General features: G+C 47.4%; 1 protein-coding gene across 1 annotated transcript in view; it reads left to right on the plus strand.

The window, feature by feature from the left end:
* The window catches only part of MYO1F (myosin IF), a 70847-nt gene extending 53694 nt beyond the window's left edge, over window positions 1-17153 (plus strand). The window contains exons 20-28 of the mRNA XM_056867455.1: window positions 1393-1507; window positions 1712-1881; window positions 2673-2818; window positions 4147-4293; window positions 5843-5991; window positions 8542-8625; window positions 10531-10741; window positions 14210-14376; window positions 17077-17153. Of these exons, the coding sequence (XP_056723433.1) occupies window positions 1393-1507; window positions 1712-1881; window positions 2673-2818; window positions 4147-4293; window positions 5843-5991; window positions 8542-8625; window positions 10531-10741; window positions 14210-14376; window positions 17077-17153 (1266 nt within the window). The remainder of the gene's footprint in view (window positions 1-1392; window positions 1508-1711; window positions 1882-2672; window positions 2819-4146; window positions 4294-5842; window positions 5992-8541; window positions 8626-10530; window positions 10742-14209; window positions 14377-17076) is intronic.
* Window positions 17154-18934: the final 1781 nt, after the last annotated feature.

The following is an 18934-nucleotide window of genomic DNA, read 5'->3' on the forward strand; positions in this document are numbered from 1 at the left end:
CTTGCTGATCCGCAAGAACTTTGGCGTTCTCAAGTCTTAGGGCAGTCTCTGCCGTAATGCGCGGCAAAAGTTCTGTCTCGAGGAGCAAGAGTATGGGGTCAGGTTCCCCGCCCAGCAGAGGTTGTACTCGAACCGCCAGTGCGGATGCCTCGGCTCCAAACGTCGGGGTCAAAACTTGAGCCAAGGTGGCTACCGGGGTGTCCTTTGTACATTCCACAAGGAGAAGAGCGGTGCTAATAGCGACTCGCTTGGCCTCAGCCTGGCAGCTGGCCGCATCCGGGATCAGGGGAAAACCCTCCGGCGGGGCTCCCGCCATGGTAGAAAGAGTTTGTCGAGAAATAAGATTATCCAAAAGTCCAGTTAATATTTGTAAATCCTCAGTCGCCAATCGGGCATCGTCCAGTAATTGATCCAAGTCCTGAAGATCTAAACGAGCATCAGTATCCTCCGATGTTAACATCCAGAGACGTCCTGTAAGAGATTGCCACTGCGCCTGTACCAGTCCCCTCAAGCGGCAAACCTCTCGGGTCGTCCGGAAAAGTTCAGCGATTAAGTCTTGTAACAGAGTAGGGTCCTCTGAGAAGGGCTCCAGGGTAGTAGATCACCTGGAGAGCTGCACAGCTCCCATCCAAGTGGCAGGCGAACCCCCCTGGGCTCCAGCCTGGCTAGGAGAACGGTGAAGATGAGAGATAGCTGTCATAATGTCAGCCCTTGGCCCACAGAACCAGAAATCACCACAAAGTCATATAGAGTCCAAACAGATGGCTTTTACTGATCAAATAGGCATACAGTGCAAACGAATAAAATGACAGCTATGAGAGGCTCACTAGCTGGGAGATATTATAAGGCAGGAAAGGCGGGAGATTACACGCATGAATACAGTTTCCCAGGAGCTGAGTTCCCAGGCCTAGGTATGCGACCTTGGGGGGCAGACAATACAGCACAGAGACAGAGGCAATAACGAAACCGAGATAGCAGCCTGACACCCAGGTTCAAGGCTGTCTCCAGTTCAAGGATCTCAGGTGCTGGGAAAAACAGTTCTTTACCTGATTCCTGGGCAGACAGTCCAAAGTTCAGTCCCTGCATCTTCAGTGAGGAGCCAGCATGGTGTAGTGGTTAAGAGCGGTGGTTTGGAGTGGTGGACTTTGATCTGGCGATCACCCAGCTGGCTTCATGCGTAGGAGTGGGGAAACAAATCCAGTTCACCAGATCAGCCTCCGCCCCTCATGTGGAGGAGCGGGGGAAATCAAACCTGGTTCTCCAGATCAGACTCCACCGCTCCAAACCACCGCTCTTAACCACTACCCCACGCTGGCCCTTGGAAAGAGGATAACCGCAAATTTATATCCACCGTCCAAGTTTTAAATCACATCCTCTCCTTTCTTCAACCAGCTCTTTCTTCTAGAGGAGATGCGGGAACGGAAATTTGACGGCTACGCCCGGATAATACAGAAAGCCTGGCGCCGGCATATCGCCATCCGGAAATATGAACAGATGCGAGAAGAAGGTGAGGACCAATTGCATTCTAGGATCTCGCCTTGTTTGTTTGAATGGAAGCAACGTTGTTGTTGTTGTTGTTGTTGTTGTTTAAAAAAACTTTTTTGGGATGCTGAGTTTTGTGCCCAGTGTCTAATTCCCTACTCGGAATACCCTCAGCCGGCCTGCCGGTCATTTCTCAAACTGGGCGCTTCTTTCCCCTTCCTCCGCACAGCATCCCACATCCTGTACAACTTCAAAGAACGGCGGAGGAACAGCATCAATCGGAACTTTGTGGGCGATTATCTTGGGATGGAGGACAAACCCGAGCTGCGTCAGTTTCTGGCCAAAAGGGAGAGGATCGATTTTGCTGACTCGGTCACCAAATACGACAGGCGGTTTAAGGTAACTTGGGTTAAATTTGGTTTCAAAAGTAAAGGGTGTTTCTGACAGGTAGGGTTGCCAACCTCCAGGTACTAGCTGGAGATCTCCTGCTATTACAACGGATCTCCAGCCAATAGAGATCGGTTCACCTGGAGAAAAATGGCCGCTTTGGCGACTGGACTCTATGGCATTGAAATCCCTCCCCTCCCCAAACCCCGCCCTTCTCAGGCTCTGCCCCAAAAACCTCCTGCTGGTAGCAAAGAGGGACCTGGCGACCCTACTAACAGGGTTTGGAAACTACAGGATCTCCTCCTTTCCCTTAGGGTCGCTTCTAAAATTCTCATCCCAATTTCTCTCTGGTTTATTTTGGAGTTCACATTATTCTCCCCCCCCCCCCACCCTGTAGATGGAGGGGAGGTTCTTCTTTTCCACCGACGGGAGGTTTTTGGGGAACAGCCTGAGAAGGGCCGGGTTTGGGGAGGGGAGGGACTTCAATACCATAGAGTCCAATTGCCAAAGCAGCCGTTTTCTCCAGGGGAACTGACCTCTAGCGGCTGGAGATCAGTTGTAATAGCAGGAGCTCTCCAGGTAGTACCTGGAGGTTAGCAACCCTATTGCAGGGAGAGGCCCTCCTGATTGTCCCACTAATCAAAGAATCTGGATGTTTGCCTGCCTTTATTTTGAATTTTGTGTGCATGTGTCAGCTTACCTGCTACCAAACTCATGAAGATGGGTCTCGTTGGAGGTAAACCTCTTGTTCTGGTGTCTCCCTTGTGACCCACCTGTCTTCTCTCTCTCTTTTACCTCCTCAGCCTATTAAACGCGATTTCATTTTGACCCCCAAATACTTCTACCTGATTGGCCGTGAGAAGGTGAAGAAAGGCCCTGAAAAGGGCCAGATCCGGGAAGTGCTGAAGAAGAAGGTGGAGATCCCAGCTGTCCACAGGGTATCTCTCAGGTGACCCGCTTTCCCGTATTTCCCAGTGGTTCCTGAGCAGAACCTGTTTTGCGTATTTTATTCTGGGCTTCCTCATCTTTGCAAGCTGCTTCATAAGAACATAAGAAAGGCCCTGCTGGATCAGACCCAGGCCCACCAAGTCCAGCAGTCTGTTCACACAGCGGCCAACCAGGTGCCTCTAGGAAGCCCCACAAACAAGACGGCTGCAGCAGCACCATCCTGCCTGTGTCCCACAGCACCCAAGGTAATAGGCCTGCTCCTCTGATCCTGGAGAGAATAGGTATGCATCATGACCAGTATCCATTTTGACAAGTAGCCATGGATACCCCTATCATCCATGAACGTGTCCACTCCCCTCTTCAAGTAGCCATGGATACCCTATCTCCCCATGAACGTGTCCACTTCCCCTCTTCCATTCCCCTCTTCCAAGTTGGCAGCCATCACCACATCCTGGGGCAGGGGGAATAGCCCTGCTGGATCAGACCAAGGCCCACCAAGTCCAGCAATCTGTTCACACAGTGGCTGACTAGGGGCCTCTAGGAAGCCCACAAACAAGGCAACTGCATCAGCATTATCCTACCTTTGTTTCACAGCACCTAATATATTACGCCTGCTCCTCTGATCCTGGAGAGAATAGGTATGCATCATGACTAGCTTCCATTTTTACCAGTAGCCATGGATCATCCTCTCCTCTCCATGAACATGTCCACTCCCCTCTTCAAGCCTTCCAACTTGGCAGCCATCACCACATCCTGGGGCAGGGAGTTCCACAATTTAACTATGCGTTGTGTGAAGAAATACTTCCTTTTATCTGTTTTGAATCTGTCACCCTCCAGCTTCAGCAGATGACCCCGTGTTCTGGTATTATGAGAGAGAGAGAAAAGCTCTTTCCTGTCCGCTCTCTGCATACCATGCGTAATTCTTACCCTCTCTCTGGTGGTCCCACGGGGGCGGGGAGACCCTGGAAACTTGGCTGGGGTTCTCAGTCAGGGGCTGGACCAAGCCTTTCCTTTATCCCTTAGAAGCTCCTTGATCCATTGATCTTGAGCAGCATAAGCTGGAGCAAGCAGGATGGTGCTGCTGCACTCGTCTTGTTTGTGGGGCTTCCTGGAGGCACCTGGTTGGCCACTGTGTGAACAGACTGCTGGACTTGATGGACCCTGGTCTGATCCAGCAGAGCCTTTCTTATGTTCTTATGTTCTAAGCACAACACATGGGTCTGCGGCCCCTCACAAGTGCCCGAGATTTTTACGATGCTTCTCGACGTGCTGTCCTGTGTCACCTGTTCCTTCCTCGCTCAAGATGTCTGATCTTTTTTTTCCCCGCAGCACCAGGCAGGATGACTTCTTCATCCTTCACGAAGCGGAGGCCGACACCCTCCTGGAGTCCATCTTCAAGACGGAACTCATCAGCCTGCTTTGCAAGCGCTATGAAGAGGCCACCCGCAACAAACTCCAGCTCAGTTTTAGTGACACGTAAGCCGCTCTTGCCTTGACCTGGATGGCCCAGGTTAGCCCGACCTCAACAGCTCTCAGAAGCTCAGCAGGGTCGGCCCTGGTTAGTACTTGGACGGGAGAGCCCCCAAGGAAGTGCGGGGCTGCTACACAGAGACAGGCAAAGGCAAACCACCTCTGTTCGTCTCTTGCCTTGAAAACCCTACGGCAGGGGTCCGCAACGTGGTGCCTGTAGGTGCCATGCTGCCTGCCAACACCTTTTGAGAGCCGGCGTGGTATAGTAGTTAAGAGCGGTGGTTTGGAGCGGTGGACTCTGATTTGGAGAACCGGGTTTGATTCCCCCACTCCTCCACATGAGCGGTGGACGCTAATCTGGTGAACCGGGTTTGATTCGCCACTCCTCCACGAGGGCGGCCTACTCTAATCTGGAGACTCCTGCCCTGTCGGTAGGGCTGCCATCCTCCAGGTACTGATGCAAATAAAACAGTAGTAGGCGAAATTAAATGAGACAATAAGCAATGGATAGCAGGCAGCAAAACAGCGAAGGCTGTAACTATATTACAAAGAAATAAATGTACAAATGAAGCTAAGCAACAAGGGTTACAAAGCAAGGAAATAACGTCAAGAAAAAAATCAGCTGGAGTTGCTGATAATAAGTGCAAAAAAGTTCATGTAAGACATAGAGTCATATTTTAGTCAATATCAATGTCAATGTGTCTTCAGGCAACGAAGATGCAGATGGTAACGCGGCTCCGGACGTATTCCAGCGTTTTCACTACAAAAGTAGCTTCATCAGCCACTCCGGCTGATTTTTTTCTTGACATTGTTATTTCCTTGCTTTGTAACCCTTGTTGCTTAGCTTCATTTGTACATTTATTTCTTTGTAATATAGTTACAGCCTTCGCTGTTTTGCTGCCTGCTATCCATTGCTTATTGTCTCATTCAATTTCGCCTACCACTGTTTTATTTGCATCATTACTTTTTACAGTAGCGTGAGTTATTGGCATAACTAACCTCCAGGTGCTAGCTTAGGGTTGCCAAGTCCCTCTTTGTCATCGGCGGGAGGCTTTTGGGGCGGAGCCTGAGGAGGGTGGGGTTTGAGGAGGGGAGGGACCTCAACACCATAGAGTCCAATTGCCAAAGTGGTCATTTTCTGAAGGTGAACTGATCTCTCTTGGCTGGAGATCAGTTATAATAGCAGATCTCCAGCTAGTACCTGCAGGCTGGCAACCCTATACTAGCTGGAGGTCTGCTATTACAACTGATCTTCAGCCGATAGAGATCAGTTCCCCTGGAGTAAATGGCCGCTTTGGCCATTGGACTCTGTGGCATCGAAGCCCCTCCCCTCCCCAAACCCCGCCCTCCTCAGGCTCCACCCCAAAATCCTCACGCCGGTGGCGAAGAGGGACCTGGCAACCCTACCATCAGTTGGCTGTGGCTTCCCACCCCCAAGCCAACATTGGCCCTGGACTAGAATTCCCTCCAAGGGTCTGACGCAGTATAAGGCAGCTTCATGTGTTCGCAACACCAACCACAACACCTGGTTTTGTTCCTTCCTCCAACATCTCAGACTACAGTTCCGTGTGAAGAAGGAAGGTTGGGGCGGAGGGGGTACCCGAACGGTGACTTTCCTCAGCGGGCAGGGAAGCGTGGCTGTCCTCAAAGCAGGAGGGAAAATGCTTTCCATCAGCATCGGAAGTGGACTCCCAAAGAACTCCAGTAAGCCTTCATTTCCCCCACCCCTTTAATAGTGATGTCTAAATTCTTCCTGAATTCCTCCTCCTTGCCTTCCTCCTCCTTGCCTTCCCTGGAGAGCCGGCGTGGTGTAGTGGTTCGGTGGTTTGCAGGAGTGTGATCTGAAGAACCGGGTTTGATTCCCCGATCCTCCACATGAGCGGCGGAGGCTAATCTGGTGAACTGGATTTGTTTCCCCACTCCTACACATGAAGCCAGCTGGGTGAACTTGGGCTACTCACACTCTCTCAGCCCCACCTACCTCACAGGGTGTCTGTTGTGGGGAGGGGAAGGGAAGGTGATTGCAAGCCGGTTTGAGTCTCCCTTAAGTGGTAGAGAAAGTCAGCATATAAAAACCAACTTCTTCCCAGTTCCTCTTTTCCGTGTTCTCGCACCCCCCCCCCCATTAAACTTATTTATTCTTTCCAATACACCGTTTGGTGTTTTGGCTGGAGTGTTGGACTAGGATCTAGGAGACCCAGATTCAAATCCCCATTTGCCATGGAAGCTTTCTGGGTGACCTGGGGCCAGCCACACGCTCTCAGCCTAACTTAATTCACAGTTGATGATGGGTAGCCGTGTTAGTCTGTCAATAGCAGTAGAAAAGAGCCAAGAGTCCAGTAGCACCTTAAAGACGAACAAAATTTCTGGCAGGGTATGAACTTTCGTGAGTCACAGCTCACTTCTTCAGGTATCTGTATCAGTAGAAAAGAGCAAGAGTCCAGTAGGACCTTAAAGACGAACAAAATTTCTGGCAGGGTATGAGCTTTCGTGAGTCACAGCTCACTTCTTCAGGTATCTGTATCAGTAGAAAAGAGCAAGAGTCCAGTAGGACCTTAAAGACGAACAAAATTTCTGGCAGGGTATGAACTTTCGTGAGTCACAGCTCACTTCTTCAGGTATCTGTACCAGTAGAAAAGAGCAAGAGTCCAGTAGGACCTTAAAGACAAACAAAATTTCTGAGCTTTTGTGAGTCACAGCTCACCTCTTCAGGTATCTGTATCAGTAGAAAAGAGCAAGAGTCCAGTAGGACCTTAAAGACGAACAAAATTTCTGGCAGGGTATGAGCTTTTGTGAGTCACAGCTCACCTCTTCAGGTATCTGTATCAGTAGAAAAGAGCAAGAGTCCAGTAGGACCTTAAAGACGAACAAAATTTCTGGCAGGGTATGAGCTTTCGTGAGTCACAGCTCACTTCTTCAGGTACCTGTACCAGTAGAAAAGAGCAAGAGTCCAGTAGGACCTTAAAGACAAACAAAATTTCTGGCAGGGTATGAGCTTTTGTGAGTCACAGCTCACCTCTTCAGGTATCTGTATCAGTAGAAAAGAGCAAGAGTCCAGTAGGACCTTAAAGACGAACAAAATTTCTGGCAGGGCATGAGCTTTCGTGAGTCACAGCTCACTTCTTCAGGTAACTGTACCAGTAGAAAAGAGCAAGAGTCCAGTAGGACCTTAAAGACGAACAAAATTTCTGGCAGGGTATGAGAAGTGGTATCTGAAGAAGTGAGCTGTTACTCACGAAACTTCATACCCTGCTAGAAATTTTTTTAGTCTTTAAGGTGTGTGTGTGGGGGAGGTAATGTGAGGGTTCCCAACCTCCCTGTGCAAACTCCATAAAATCACTTGCTCAGACGGTCATGCAGAAACAAGGAACTTTATTGGAAGCTTCAGGTTAGTTTAGGCCTTACAATGGCAAAGTTGCAAGTGCTAGCAATTTCACAAAGACAGAATTATAACCCCTACAGGGAAGCAGATGTCAAAAGCATGTTATGGGAATCTACGAGATAATTGTGCATGGTACAGGAACATCAAAGACCTCAGGAAGCTGGGGCCTGCTGGACGCAGCGCCTGAACCAAAGAAAGGCAAAAGGCCTGGACTGCTTTTATGAGTCCAGGGGGGGGAGCACACAAAGCAAAAGCTTACAGACCCTTACAGGTAGTTGTGAATTTCCTGCATTGTGCAGGGGGTTGGACTAGATGACCCTGGTGGTCCCAACTCTATGATTCTGCTACTGGACTCTACTTCACAGGGTTGATGTGAGGATAAAATGGGGGAGAGGAGAACAACGTAAGCTGCTTTGCGTCCTCATTAGGGAGAACAGCGAGGCACAAATGAAGTAAATAGTATGTCATATGTAGAAATGGCATGCACTGTATGTATAAATCGCGTGTATTGGCTACACAACGTGCATTAACAAGTGTGTAAAGCCAACAATGAAGAGAAAACCCCCAATGCTGACAAGATTATAAACAGACGTAGAAACAAATAACATGAGCAACATTTGTGCATTCCGTGTTTTTCTCACTGGGTTGTATGCAGAAGAGGAATGCAATCCTCAGTAAAATTTCGTCTTCCCAAACATCTGCTGTCTTTATCGTTTCGTACCTGAGCCCGCCTTCTGCTCTTTTTTCCTGCCCTCCTGGAGGTGAGGGAGCAGTTTGGGAATGGGTGCTAAAGAGCTGACGATATTCAAATCCCCCCCCCCAGTTCCTTCTTCATCCTTCCTCTCCAATCACGGTCTCTTCTGTTCCCGCAGAACCCACCAGGAAAGGATTCCAGCAAACAAAAGGCTACCATACGCACGTGCCACCACCACGAGCTGCCCCGCCAGCCCCAAGAGGTAGGGAAGGAATGCAACTCTTAAGCACAGTAGTGAGACACGAAGAAGGAGCCAAGAAAGACTGAGTGTGGGATATGCGTGGACAAGGGATACACGTGAGGAGTGGCGGAGAGAGAGGGCCAGCGTGGTGTAGTGGTTTCAGAGCGGTGGTTTGGAGCGGTGGACTTTAATCTGGAGAACCGGGTTCGATTCCCCCACCCCTCCATATGAGCGGTGGACGCTAATCTGGCCAACTGGGTTGGTTTCCCCACTCCTACATACGAAGCCAGCTGGGCGACCTTGGGCTAGTCACACTCTCTCAGCCCCACCTACCTCACAAGGTGTCTGTTGTGGGGAGGGGGAGGGAAGGTGATTGTAAGCCGGTTTGAGTCTCCCTTAAGTGTTAGAGAAAGTTGGCATATAAAAAACAACTCTTCTTCAAATTTGGACAGTGGGATACTCTGGTTTGAATCAGCAAGGGGTCTTTCTGGGTGACCTTGAGGCCTGTCATTTGTGGGATAACAATGGAATGATCCCATTTATGCTGCTCGGAGTTTCTGTAGAGATTACTCGCAGACTTCCAAGCAGCCATAAGAGAGGCAGCGTGGTATAGTGGTTAGGAGCTGCGGACTCTAATCTGAAGAAACGGGTTCGATTCCCCACTCCTCCACATGAGGCCAGCTGGTTAGTCACAGTACTCTCCGAACTCTCTCAACCCCACCTACCTCACAGGGTTCCTGTTGTGGGGGTGGGGGGTGGAAGGGAAAGCGATTGTAAGCTGCTTTGAGGCTCCTTAAAAATAAAGAAAATTGGGTAATAAAAACCAACTCTTCTTCTAGTAATCTGTTACATGTAGAAAGTGCAGAAGAGCAGGGATCTGAGATCACTTTTCAAAATAAAGCACCATCCATTCCTACCCCCAAAATTAACAGTTTCATAACTCTTTTGCAAAGAGACTGGGGTTTTGTGGGGGGAGGGATCCAGTTTTCTGTCTTCGGCACGTTATTGTAATGCTACTCAGCCCCACGTCCTGGTTGTATTATGATTTTTAGGTGGTTGTTCGATTTTGTAAGCCACTTTGAGTCTTACTTTGCAGGAGAAAAGTGGGATAAAAATATTCAAATAAATACAGAAATAAAGTTTGCAAGTAGCTACTCACAGTTACAAGTTAAGGTCGTGAACAGGCAGTAAAGCATTTTTGGACTGGAATAGTGCAGGGTTTATTTTATTTTTCTCTTTCTTTTTTTAAATTGCTTTTTAAAATATGGGATACAGAAATTAAAGAGGGGATTTTGGGGGGTGGGGACAAAAGGAAAAAATCATAAACATAAGCAAGGTAAAACAACCGCCTGAAGCATTATTATTGGAATCTCTGCTATTTTTACTACTAGGCTGTTTTCTATCAATGTTAAAAATTATTACTAAACGAAAATATAAATTCCACCTTTTTATACCAGTTACTATACTAGTTTGAACTTTAAATACAATACCCTGTTGTTGTTTTAAAACAGTTCTACCCTTCAGCATCTGCATTTATACCTAACGCTAACAAGAAGCTACTGTTGGATATGTCTCATAGATTATTTCAATTCAGTTACATGTCTTTGCTTACTTCATATATCCCCTTTGCCACTTGATAGATTCTCATTTTCTTACTATGATATTCGTATTATATTATTATGTTTCCTTGTTTCACCAATATATATTACTAATGTCATAATTCTTAATATATTCAAATAAATATATAAAGAAAGTTTGCAAGTAGCTACTCACAGTCTCAAGTTAAGGTCGTGAACAGGTAGTGAAGCATTTGTAGACTGGAAGAGTGCGAGGGTTATTTTTTTTCCTCTTTCAAATGACTGGCGCTGAGGACTAGTAACTTAGCTGTGGACTTCTTCACAAGGCTGTTGCGATGCTTCCTTTTAGGGAGAACGCTCGCCGGCCCCTGCAGGAACGGGGCCCCGCCGTTTCCTCAGAACAGCGTCCGGGAGCAGGCGTACTCCACCCCCCAAAGGCAGGGGCAGCGCCCCCCAGCCACCGCCCTGCCCAAACAAGGCCAGCCTCGGCGGGCGAAGTCGAGACAACCTTCAGAGCACAACCTGGACTTCCTCAACGTTCCTGACGAAGGGATGGCTGGGTAGGTTGATGGAAACAAAAGGTGTCGGGGGGGAGAAAAACCCATCTTAAAATCAAAGCTGCGTACCCAAAAGTTGGGTGGGAAAGAACTCAATTATATATAGAAATGTATTTATTTTAAGGCGCTCATGTCACTTACAGTACTGCAGTCCAAGTTCTGCTCACGGCCTGAGTTCGATCCCGACGGAAGTCGGTTTCAGGTAGCCGGCTCGAGGTTGACTCAGCCTTCCATCCTTCCGAGGTCGGTCAAATGAGTACCCAGCTTGCTGGGGGTAAAGGGAAGATGACTGGGGAAGGCACTGGCAAACCACCCCATAAATGAAGTCTGCCTAGTAAACGTCGGGATGTGACGTCACCCCATGGATCAGGAATGATCCGGTGCTTCCACAGGGGACTACCTTTACCTTTTACCTAATGACACTATTAGAAACATTAAAAAAATACATTAAAAGAAAGCACAATGGCAAGTTGCACAGGTTGATCGACTGAAACCACAGTCCAAACACGTTTCGGCCCCCTGGCCTTAGGGTTGCCAGGTCCCTCTTTGCCACCGGTGGGAGGTTTTTGAGGCAGAGCCTGAGGAGGGTGGGGTTTGGGGAGGGGAGGGACTTCAATGCCATAGAGTCCAATTGCCAAAGCGGCCATTTTCTCCAGGGGAACTGATAGAGATCGGCTGGAGATCAGTTGTAATAGCAGGAGATCTCCAGCTAGTACCTGGAGGTTCTGGAAAATTACAGGCACTTATGGCAAAAAACAAACACTTTAGTGCAAATAAGAAAACTGTATATTATGCACAAACACAAACAGTTACAGATACCAAAGCACAAAAATAAATGTACTTATCACAATATCTCCTGATGTCATAACTCACAAAAAATGAACTACATAGAGTCCTTAATATGTTGTATCCCCGATCCGTGGGACTGCAATGGTCCTTAAAGCTGAGTGATGAGAGCCAAAAGACACCGGGTCCTTGAAGCTAGATGGTGAAAGCCAAAATAGGTCTCCGGTAAGTTCCTATTTCGCATTCGCTTTTTCATCATTGGCAATCCACACAATATTTCTTCAGAACATATGTTCCAAATCCCAGGCACATAGCCGCTTCATACAGATGGATGGCGAATCTGCGTCATCTACCTGTGTCTTTTGGCTCTCATCACTCAGCTTTAAGGACCATTGCAGTCCCACGGATCGGGGATACAACATATTAAGGACTCTATGTAGTTCATTTTTTGTGAGTTATGACAACAGGAGATATTGTGGTAAGTACATTTATTTTTGTGCTTTGGTATATGTAACTGTTTGTGTTTGTGCATAATATAGTTTTCTTATTTGCACGAAAGTGTTTGTTTTTTGCCGTAAGTGCCTGTAATTTTCCAGTAGCTACATTTTGGGCACTCGTTATTTTTTTGAGTACCTGGAGGTTGGCAGCCCTACCTGGCCTTCATCCAGTGGTCTAATACAATCACTTATTTTGCACACATATACATAATGCAACAGGTATGACAATATTAAAACAGTATTATAACAACCCAGGTATGTGTATAGGGATGTATTCCAGTCTGACTCTGTGCCCAGTATATTCTATAAAGTTACAGAGCCCACCGCCATGAAATGCATTCTACTTGTTCTTTTCTGGGCTGTATTAATCTTCCATACAAGGTGTGCATACCAGTATCAACCAGAAAAAAAAACGGTCATAGTGACATTAGCGCCTTAAAATAAATACATTTCTATATATAACTGAGTTATTTTCCACCCAACCTTTGGGTACCCAGCTGGGTAAGGTGGTGCTCAGAGAACAGGTGTATCCAGCACCTGATGGGACAGGCAAGGGTTGTAAGAGCTGGAGCCGTGATGAATTCTCACTGGGGGTTTTGATCAATAGTTTCTGTTTGGGGCGAGTCCAAAAGGTTTTCTGTAGGAAAGCAGAAGACCACCACCGTTTGCTGGGAAATTGGCACCCCTCCCCTCTCTTGCCAAAGAAGCTTGCAGCTGGACTCTTATTAAAAGGTGGCAAACATTCTTGCCCCAATGATCAACTGCCTTTCCCCACAAGATGTTCATAATGAACAGCCAGGGGTTTTCTGGGGCGGGAAGCTATTTCATGAAAAGGTCCCCCTCCCCATCGCTGACGGGTCAGCTACAGCACACGCTCTGCACACACGTAAATTGCACACCCAGGCACTCCAAATTCTATGCCAAGAAAAGCTGAATTCTGCAATGCACGGAAAAACTTGGGGAAGAGATCTCCTACTTCGTACGGTTTGCACCAGGGATTCCCCCAAGGGCGCTACAGTGTCCACCAACGCTTTTCCCGGTGCCCAAGTGTTTTTATAAAGTGGGTGGGACCAAGGGGGGGGGGATCCTGCCCAGCAGGGCTTCTGATTGGCTGCGCAGATTAAAATAACATTGTTTTGGTGGAACTTGCTCCCCAGTGTTGGTTATGATCTCTCACACTCCTTTCCCAGTGTAATTTTTAAAAAAAATTAAAAAATTACACTGCTCTACTAGGTTGATACCTGCACGCATAGTATATGAGAGACATATACTAACCAGTATTACAACTAGAACCAATCTGACCAGATGTTTGAGTAACTGGTAATAGATTTTACAACCTATACACATGCCTGGTTGGGTTTGAACTGTTTGTATATGCATTTATTTATTTATTTCTGTAAATGTGTTTTATTTAACCACTGATGAAGGCCCAATAGGCCGAAACGCGTTTGGTATATGGTTACAGAGATCAACTCTAGGAAATGCCATTGTGCTATTTTAATGTTTTTAAATATTTTTAACCTTTACTTAGCGCTTCTAATAAATTATATTTTTAGTATTTATATACATATACATACATATATATATATACATACATATATATATACATACATATATATATACATACATATATATATATATATATATATATATATATATATATATATATATATATATATATATATATATATATATTCATTCATTCATTCATTCATTCATTCATTCATTCATATTCTTCTTCTTTCTACCCAAACTTGGGTACCCAGCTCACTGACCTGTGTCAGAATTCCCATGTGACCACAGCTCAAAAAGGTTGGCGAGCCCTGATTTATTTTGTTACTACCAGATTAGGGCATGGAGCTAGGGAGGGGAGTAACACCCCCCGCCCCCATAATGGAAGTCTTATTTTGCCCCACTCCACAGACATCACTCAACTTGGTACAAGTTCATCCTTGCCTCCATGTGGGCTAGAAACTTGGCTCTGGAAAAACAACCTAATAAAGCCGGGGCTCTCAAGATAGCTAACTCCACACCAGAACAGCTGCAAAATCACAGAACACATTATCGAACGATCTGGAAGACCCCGCTACTATGTAAATTCTGATTTTTGCAGAATTTGAATTAAGAACTCTCTCACACACACACCCCAGAAGTATACCCTGACTCTCTTTTGCCTTGCATACGGCAGAGCACAAAGGAAGAAAAGCATCGGACAACGGCCACTCCCCGCCCGACCTAAGCCCCCCCAGCCAAGGCCCTCAGGCCCCCGCTGCCAAGCTCTGTATCGGTATCACGGGCAGGACGTGGATGAGTTGAGCTTCAACGTAGGCGATGTTATAGACATCTTGTTGGAAGGTAAGAAGATCTGTGCATTGAACCCTTGTGTGATTCAGGAGCATTTTTGAGGAACGGGCAGATTGGTGCTGGGGTACTGGATTAGTGCAAACCCGCAAGCCCCTCTATGCTGTAGAAAATTAAGAAGAAGAGTTGGTTTTTATATGCTGACTTTCTCTACCACTTAAGGCAGGATCAAACCGGCTTACAATCACTTTCCCTTCCCCTCCCTACAACAGACACCCTGTGAGGTAGGTAGGGCTGTGACTAGCCCAAGGTCACCCAGCTGGCTTCGTGTGTAGGAGTGGGGAAACAGATCCAGTTCACCAGATTAGCCTCCGCCGCTCACATGGAGGAGTGGGGAATCAAACCCGGTTCTCCAGATCAGAGTCCACCACTCCAAACCACCGCTCTTAGCCACAAACACGGAGAGGTCTGGGCGAGTCAGATGTTTACAGAATGTGCTCCAGAGATACCAAAATTCTCTGTCACGTTCACAGTTCTGGCAACCTGTACAGCCCAATGGTTAAGAGGACAAGTAACGATCCAGGAAGATCCCAGCTCAGATCTGGCCTCTACCAAAAGCTCACGGCCTAGGAAAGCCATTCTCGGCCTCAAATGCATTATCTATGGAATATTATCAGCCAGTTTTACTGGGGCTTGTGTACTGCACTTGTGAAATGCTTTCCAACACCAACAACACTCTTCAAAATGCTAGCTACTATGCGCAGCCATGCACCTAATTTTTTCTTCAAATAAAACTGAACTAGCAAAGCTTGCCTAGCCGTCAAGACATAACTCCCCCACCACCTTTGTATTTGACCCAACGGTAGGAGTCAGCGACATCAGTTCAAGGTAAGATGCACCTATTCTGGTGAGGGGTCTGGAGACCAAATCATATGAGGAAAGGCTGAAGGAGCTGGGTACATTTAGCCTGAAGAGGAGAAGACTGAGAGGGGATAGGATAACAATCTTCAAGTACTTGAAGGGCTGTCAGGTAGAGGAGGGTGCCGAGATGTTTTCTGTTGTCCCAGAAGGTCGGACCAGAACCAACGGGTTGAAATTAAATCAAAAGAGTTTCCGTCTAGACATTAGGAAGTTGGAGCGGTTCCTCAATGGAATAGGCTTCCTCAGGAGGTGGTGAGCTCTCCTTCCCTGGAGGTTTTTAAGAAGAGGCTGGATGGCCATCTGTCAGCAATGCTGATTTTGTGACCTTAGGCAGATCATGAGAGGGAGGGCATCTTGGCCATCTTCTGGGCATGGAGGAGAGGATCACTGGGGGTGTGGGGGGAGGGTAGTGTAAATTTCCTGCATTGTGCAGGGGGTTGGACTAGATGACCCTGGTGGTCCCTTCCAACTCTATGATTCACTGAAGTAGTAAACCAGGCTGTACCCGCTACGTCTTCAGACTAGCCAAAGAGATTACTGGATATCCAGACTGAAAAAAGAAACCCTTGGAAAAGCAGCAGACCAGGTCTAAGCCTAGTGTTCTTGAAATGCTAGCTGAGTGCAGGGGATTCCTACCCCCCATAGCCCCCCTTAAAGGCAAAGCACTATGAAACTGGGGTAAATTAATCCACAGGCTCTCCCGTGCTCTGCAAAATTGGACCGTAATTTGCCTAGAAAGGCAACAGATATGGCAGCCCTTGTGGTTCACAATGGCTAGACCATGAAGGTCTTTCAGAGGTTAATACCAACACCTTGAAAAACTACCTTACTGAGGATTGACAGTGCTTAAAGATGGTTAACCCCAAGGGGCTCCCTGCCTCCACCCAGAACTACAACTCCCAAGGTTCTCTGGGAGGGGGGGAGCTGTACTACCTCCAATAGCGTTCCAGCCTGTCTTAAAAGCTGTGGGCTGAAAGCATTGGTTTAGGGTGTTACATCACCCCCATGTTCCAAATGCAGCAGCCTTACACTGCATCAAAAGGCTTCAGGGTGCAAAGGCCCATTTCGGAGAAATGCGTGCCAATCCCGCGCCCTAATCTTCTACTGGGTCCCGTCGTCCACCCGGCAGAGAATTTCTCGAGTTATCCTCATAATACTAGAACGCGGGGTCATCTGCTGAAGCTGGAGGGGGAGAAATTCAAAACAGGTAAAAGTATTTCTTCACACAATGCAGAGTTAAATTGTGGAACTCCCTGCCCCAGTATGTGTTGATGGCTGTCAAATTGGGGAGCTTTAAGAGGGGAGTGGACATGTTCATGGAGGAGAGGGATATCCATGGCTGCTAGACAAAATGGGTCCTAGTCATGATGCATCCCTATTCGCTCCAGGATCTGAGGAGCAGGTCTATTATATTAGGTGCTGTGGAACACAGGCAGGAAAATGCTGCTGCAGTCGTCTTGTTTGTGGACTTCTTAGAAGCACCTAGTTGGCCACTGTATGAACAGACTGCTGGACTTGATGGGCCCTGGTCTGATCCAGCAGGGCTTTTATGTTCTTATGGCAGACAGGGCTATCAGTGGCTACTAGTCAAACTGGATTCTAGCCATGAAGCATACCTATTCTCTCCAGGATCAGAGGACCATGCTGAATATATTAGGTGCTGTGGAACACAGGCAGGACAATGCTTCCGCAGTCTGGTTGGGCCACTGTGTGAACGGACTGCTGGACTTGGTGGACCTTGGTCTGATCCAGCATGACCTTTCTTATGCTCTTAACCGCCATTACAACTAGCATACATAGAGACCAGATGCCGTTTTGTCTCCTCCCTTACAGACTCCTCTGGCTGGTGGAAGGGCCGTCTCCATGGTCAAGAAGGGCTTTTCCCTGGGAATTACGTACAGAAGATCTGAGCGAACAGTGGCCCAGAAGCAGGACGAAGGCACTGAGTCAGTGAGAATGTATGAACTGCCCCATAAAACTGAGCAAGTGCTTACAGGAGAAGCTCAGTTCACAAAGCTGAAGAGATCTCTCTTGGTAACTTTTCCGAGCAGCAGGACTTACCAAGGGCTGCCTCCGCCCCCCCTCCACTTTTTTGCCGTTGAGATCGCAAAAAAATGGGGAGAAACAAACCTAACCCTAACTTGCCCTAGCATGTGTTGTGTTTACATGTTAGCTGGTGCTATTTTGCAGAGGGAGTGACGGTGGTGGAAGTTTCTAAGTCACGGGACCCCTCACCACAAAGCCAATCACATAGCTGCGCCTTCGTGTTTCTCGGACATGTTGCAATGCATTTCTGTGAGAATAATAAAAGTATTCCTTTGTAAAGCTGCCCTGTTGGCTCAAATGTGCCTAGAACTGAGGTGCTTCCCTTTGTAGGATTTTATTGAATTTTTATCTCCTACTTCAGCAAGGAAGAAACACACTAAAATCCAAACACAGACTCTTTCGATGCCAACCAGTGGTACTGAATTGTTCTCACAGAGAACAATCAAGGCAGTCCTTGGCTTCTGCTAGTGGCATTTTGTTTCGGTAAGACAGCCCCCATCTACTCAGAAAAGCAGGGTTTGTACTTTCATGTGTTCAAAACATGGTAAGAAGATATGAATCCCATCAATACTTGAACTGGCCTCCCTCTCACCTAGGAAGAAAATGCAACTGCTCTGGATAGCTTCAAGCCAAACTACAGGATACATTCCTGGGGGAATGCTGTCTGGTGACATCAGGGCTCTAAGGGACCTTAAAAAATTCTGCAGGGCCTGTAAGAGAGCTATTCTACCAGGCCTATAGCTGAGGGCAGCCGCGGTTACATCTGCTGGCCTCCCTATTCCCCCCCCCTTCTGTATTAAATGCTGGAATCCATCTGAGGGGGTGACCTGCCCGCCTACTTGGTCAAGTCAGTAGAATTGGAGCACCATCTTGATCCTTGCCTGGTTTTAGCTAAAATGTTATTGCTTTGTTTTGAAATTTTTGTGGCTGATACACATTTTAAATAACGTGGCCTGGCCTCTGCTGAGGGCAGGCAAGATATTGAAAAATAAATAAACCTACCTGGGGCTGGCTTCCATACTCCGTGAACATGCAACTCCAAAATGGGGTAACTACCCCTGCCATCACTGGGGCCGTTTTGGCCAAGGAAAATGGCAGGGGAGGAACCTCCCCCCTCACACACAGTCCCAAGCCAAACTGGGCCCCTGCTGTTCCATGCATCTACTCTGGGAAAGCAAGTCAGAAAACCAGGATTTAACATGTTAAAAAACACATCTTGTGGTACAACTAGATTCGAGTTTGGCAAGACCTCAGAGACTAACAGGATGTTTGGGGTATAAGCTACTGAGAGTCAAAGTTCCCTTCGTCAGATACTGCCTTGTGGTTTGGCCCCTTACCCAAACGTGTTGGCTCCTCCTACCCCCCCATACCCCCCCCCACTTTAAACATCCAGCACTGAGAAACCCATCTTAAACTAAGGGCTTACTGGGAACAAAGGATACAGGAATCGAGTAACCTGACAGAGGGTGTGTGTGATTGCTGTTGAACTGTTAGGTGGGAGCTCAGAGCAACAGGGCAATGGAAGGTAAGAGCAGAAAGACTAGGGCAGGATTCAAGAGGTGAAACTCTTAACCGCCAAAGGTTCTGCGGGAGTGAAGAGCAGAATGCTTTCTTGATCTCTTCTATGCACCTGCATTACTGAAAT

Source organism: Euleptes europaea, chromosome 2 (assembly GCF_029931775.1).
Source record: "Euleptes europaea isolate rEulEur1 chromosome 2, rEulEur1.hap1, whole genome shotgun sequence".
NCBI classification, from domain to species: Eukaryota; Metazoa; Chordata; class Lepidosauria; order Squamata; family Sphaerodactylidae; genus Euleptes; species Euleptes europaea.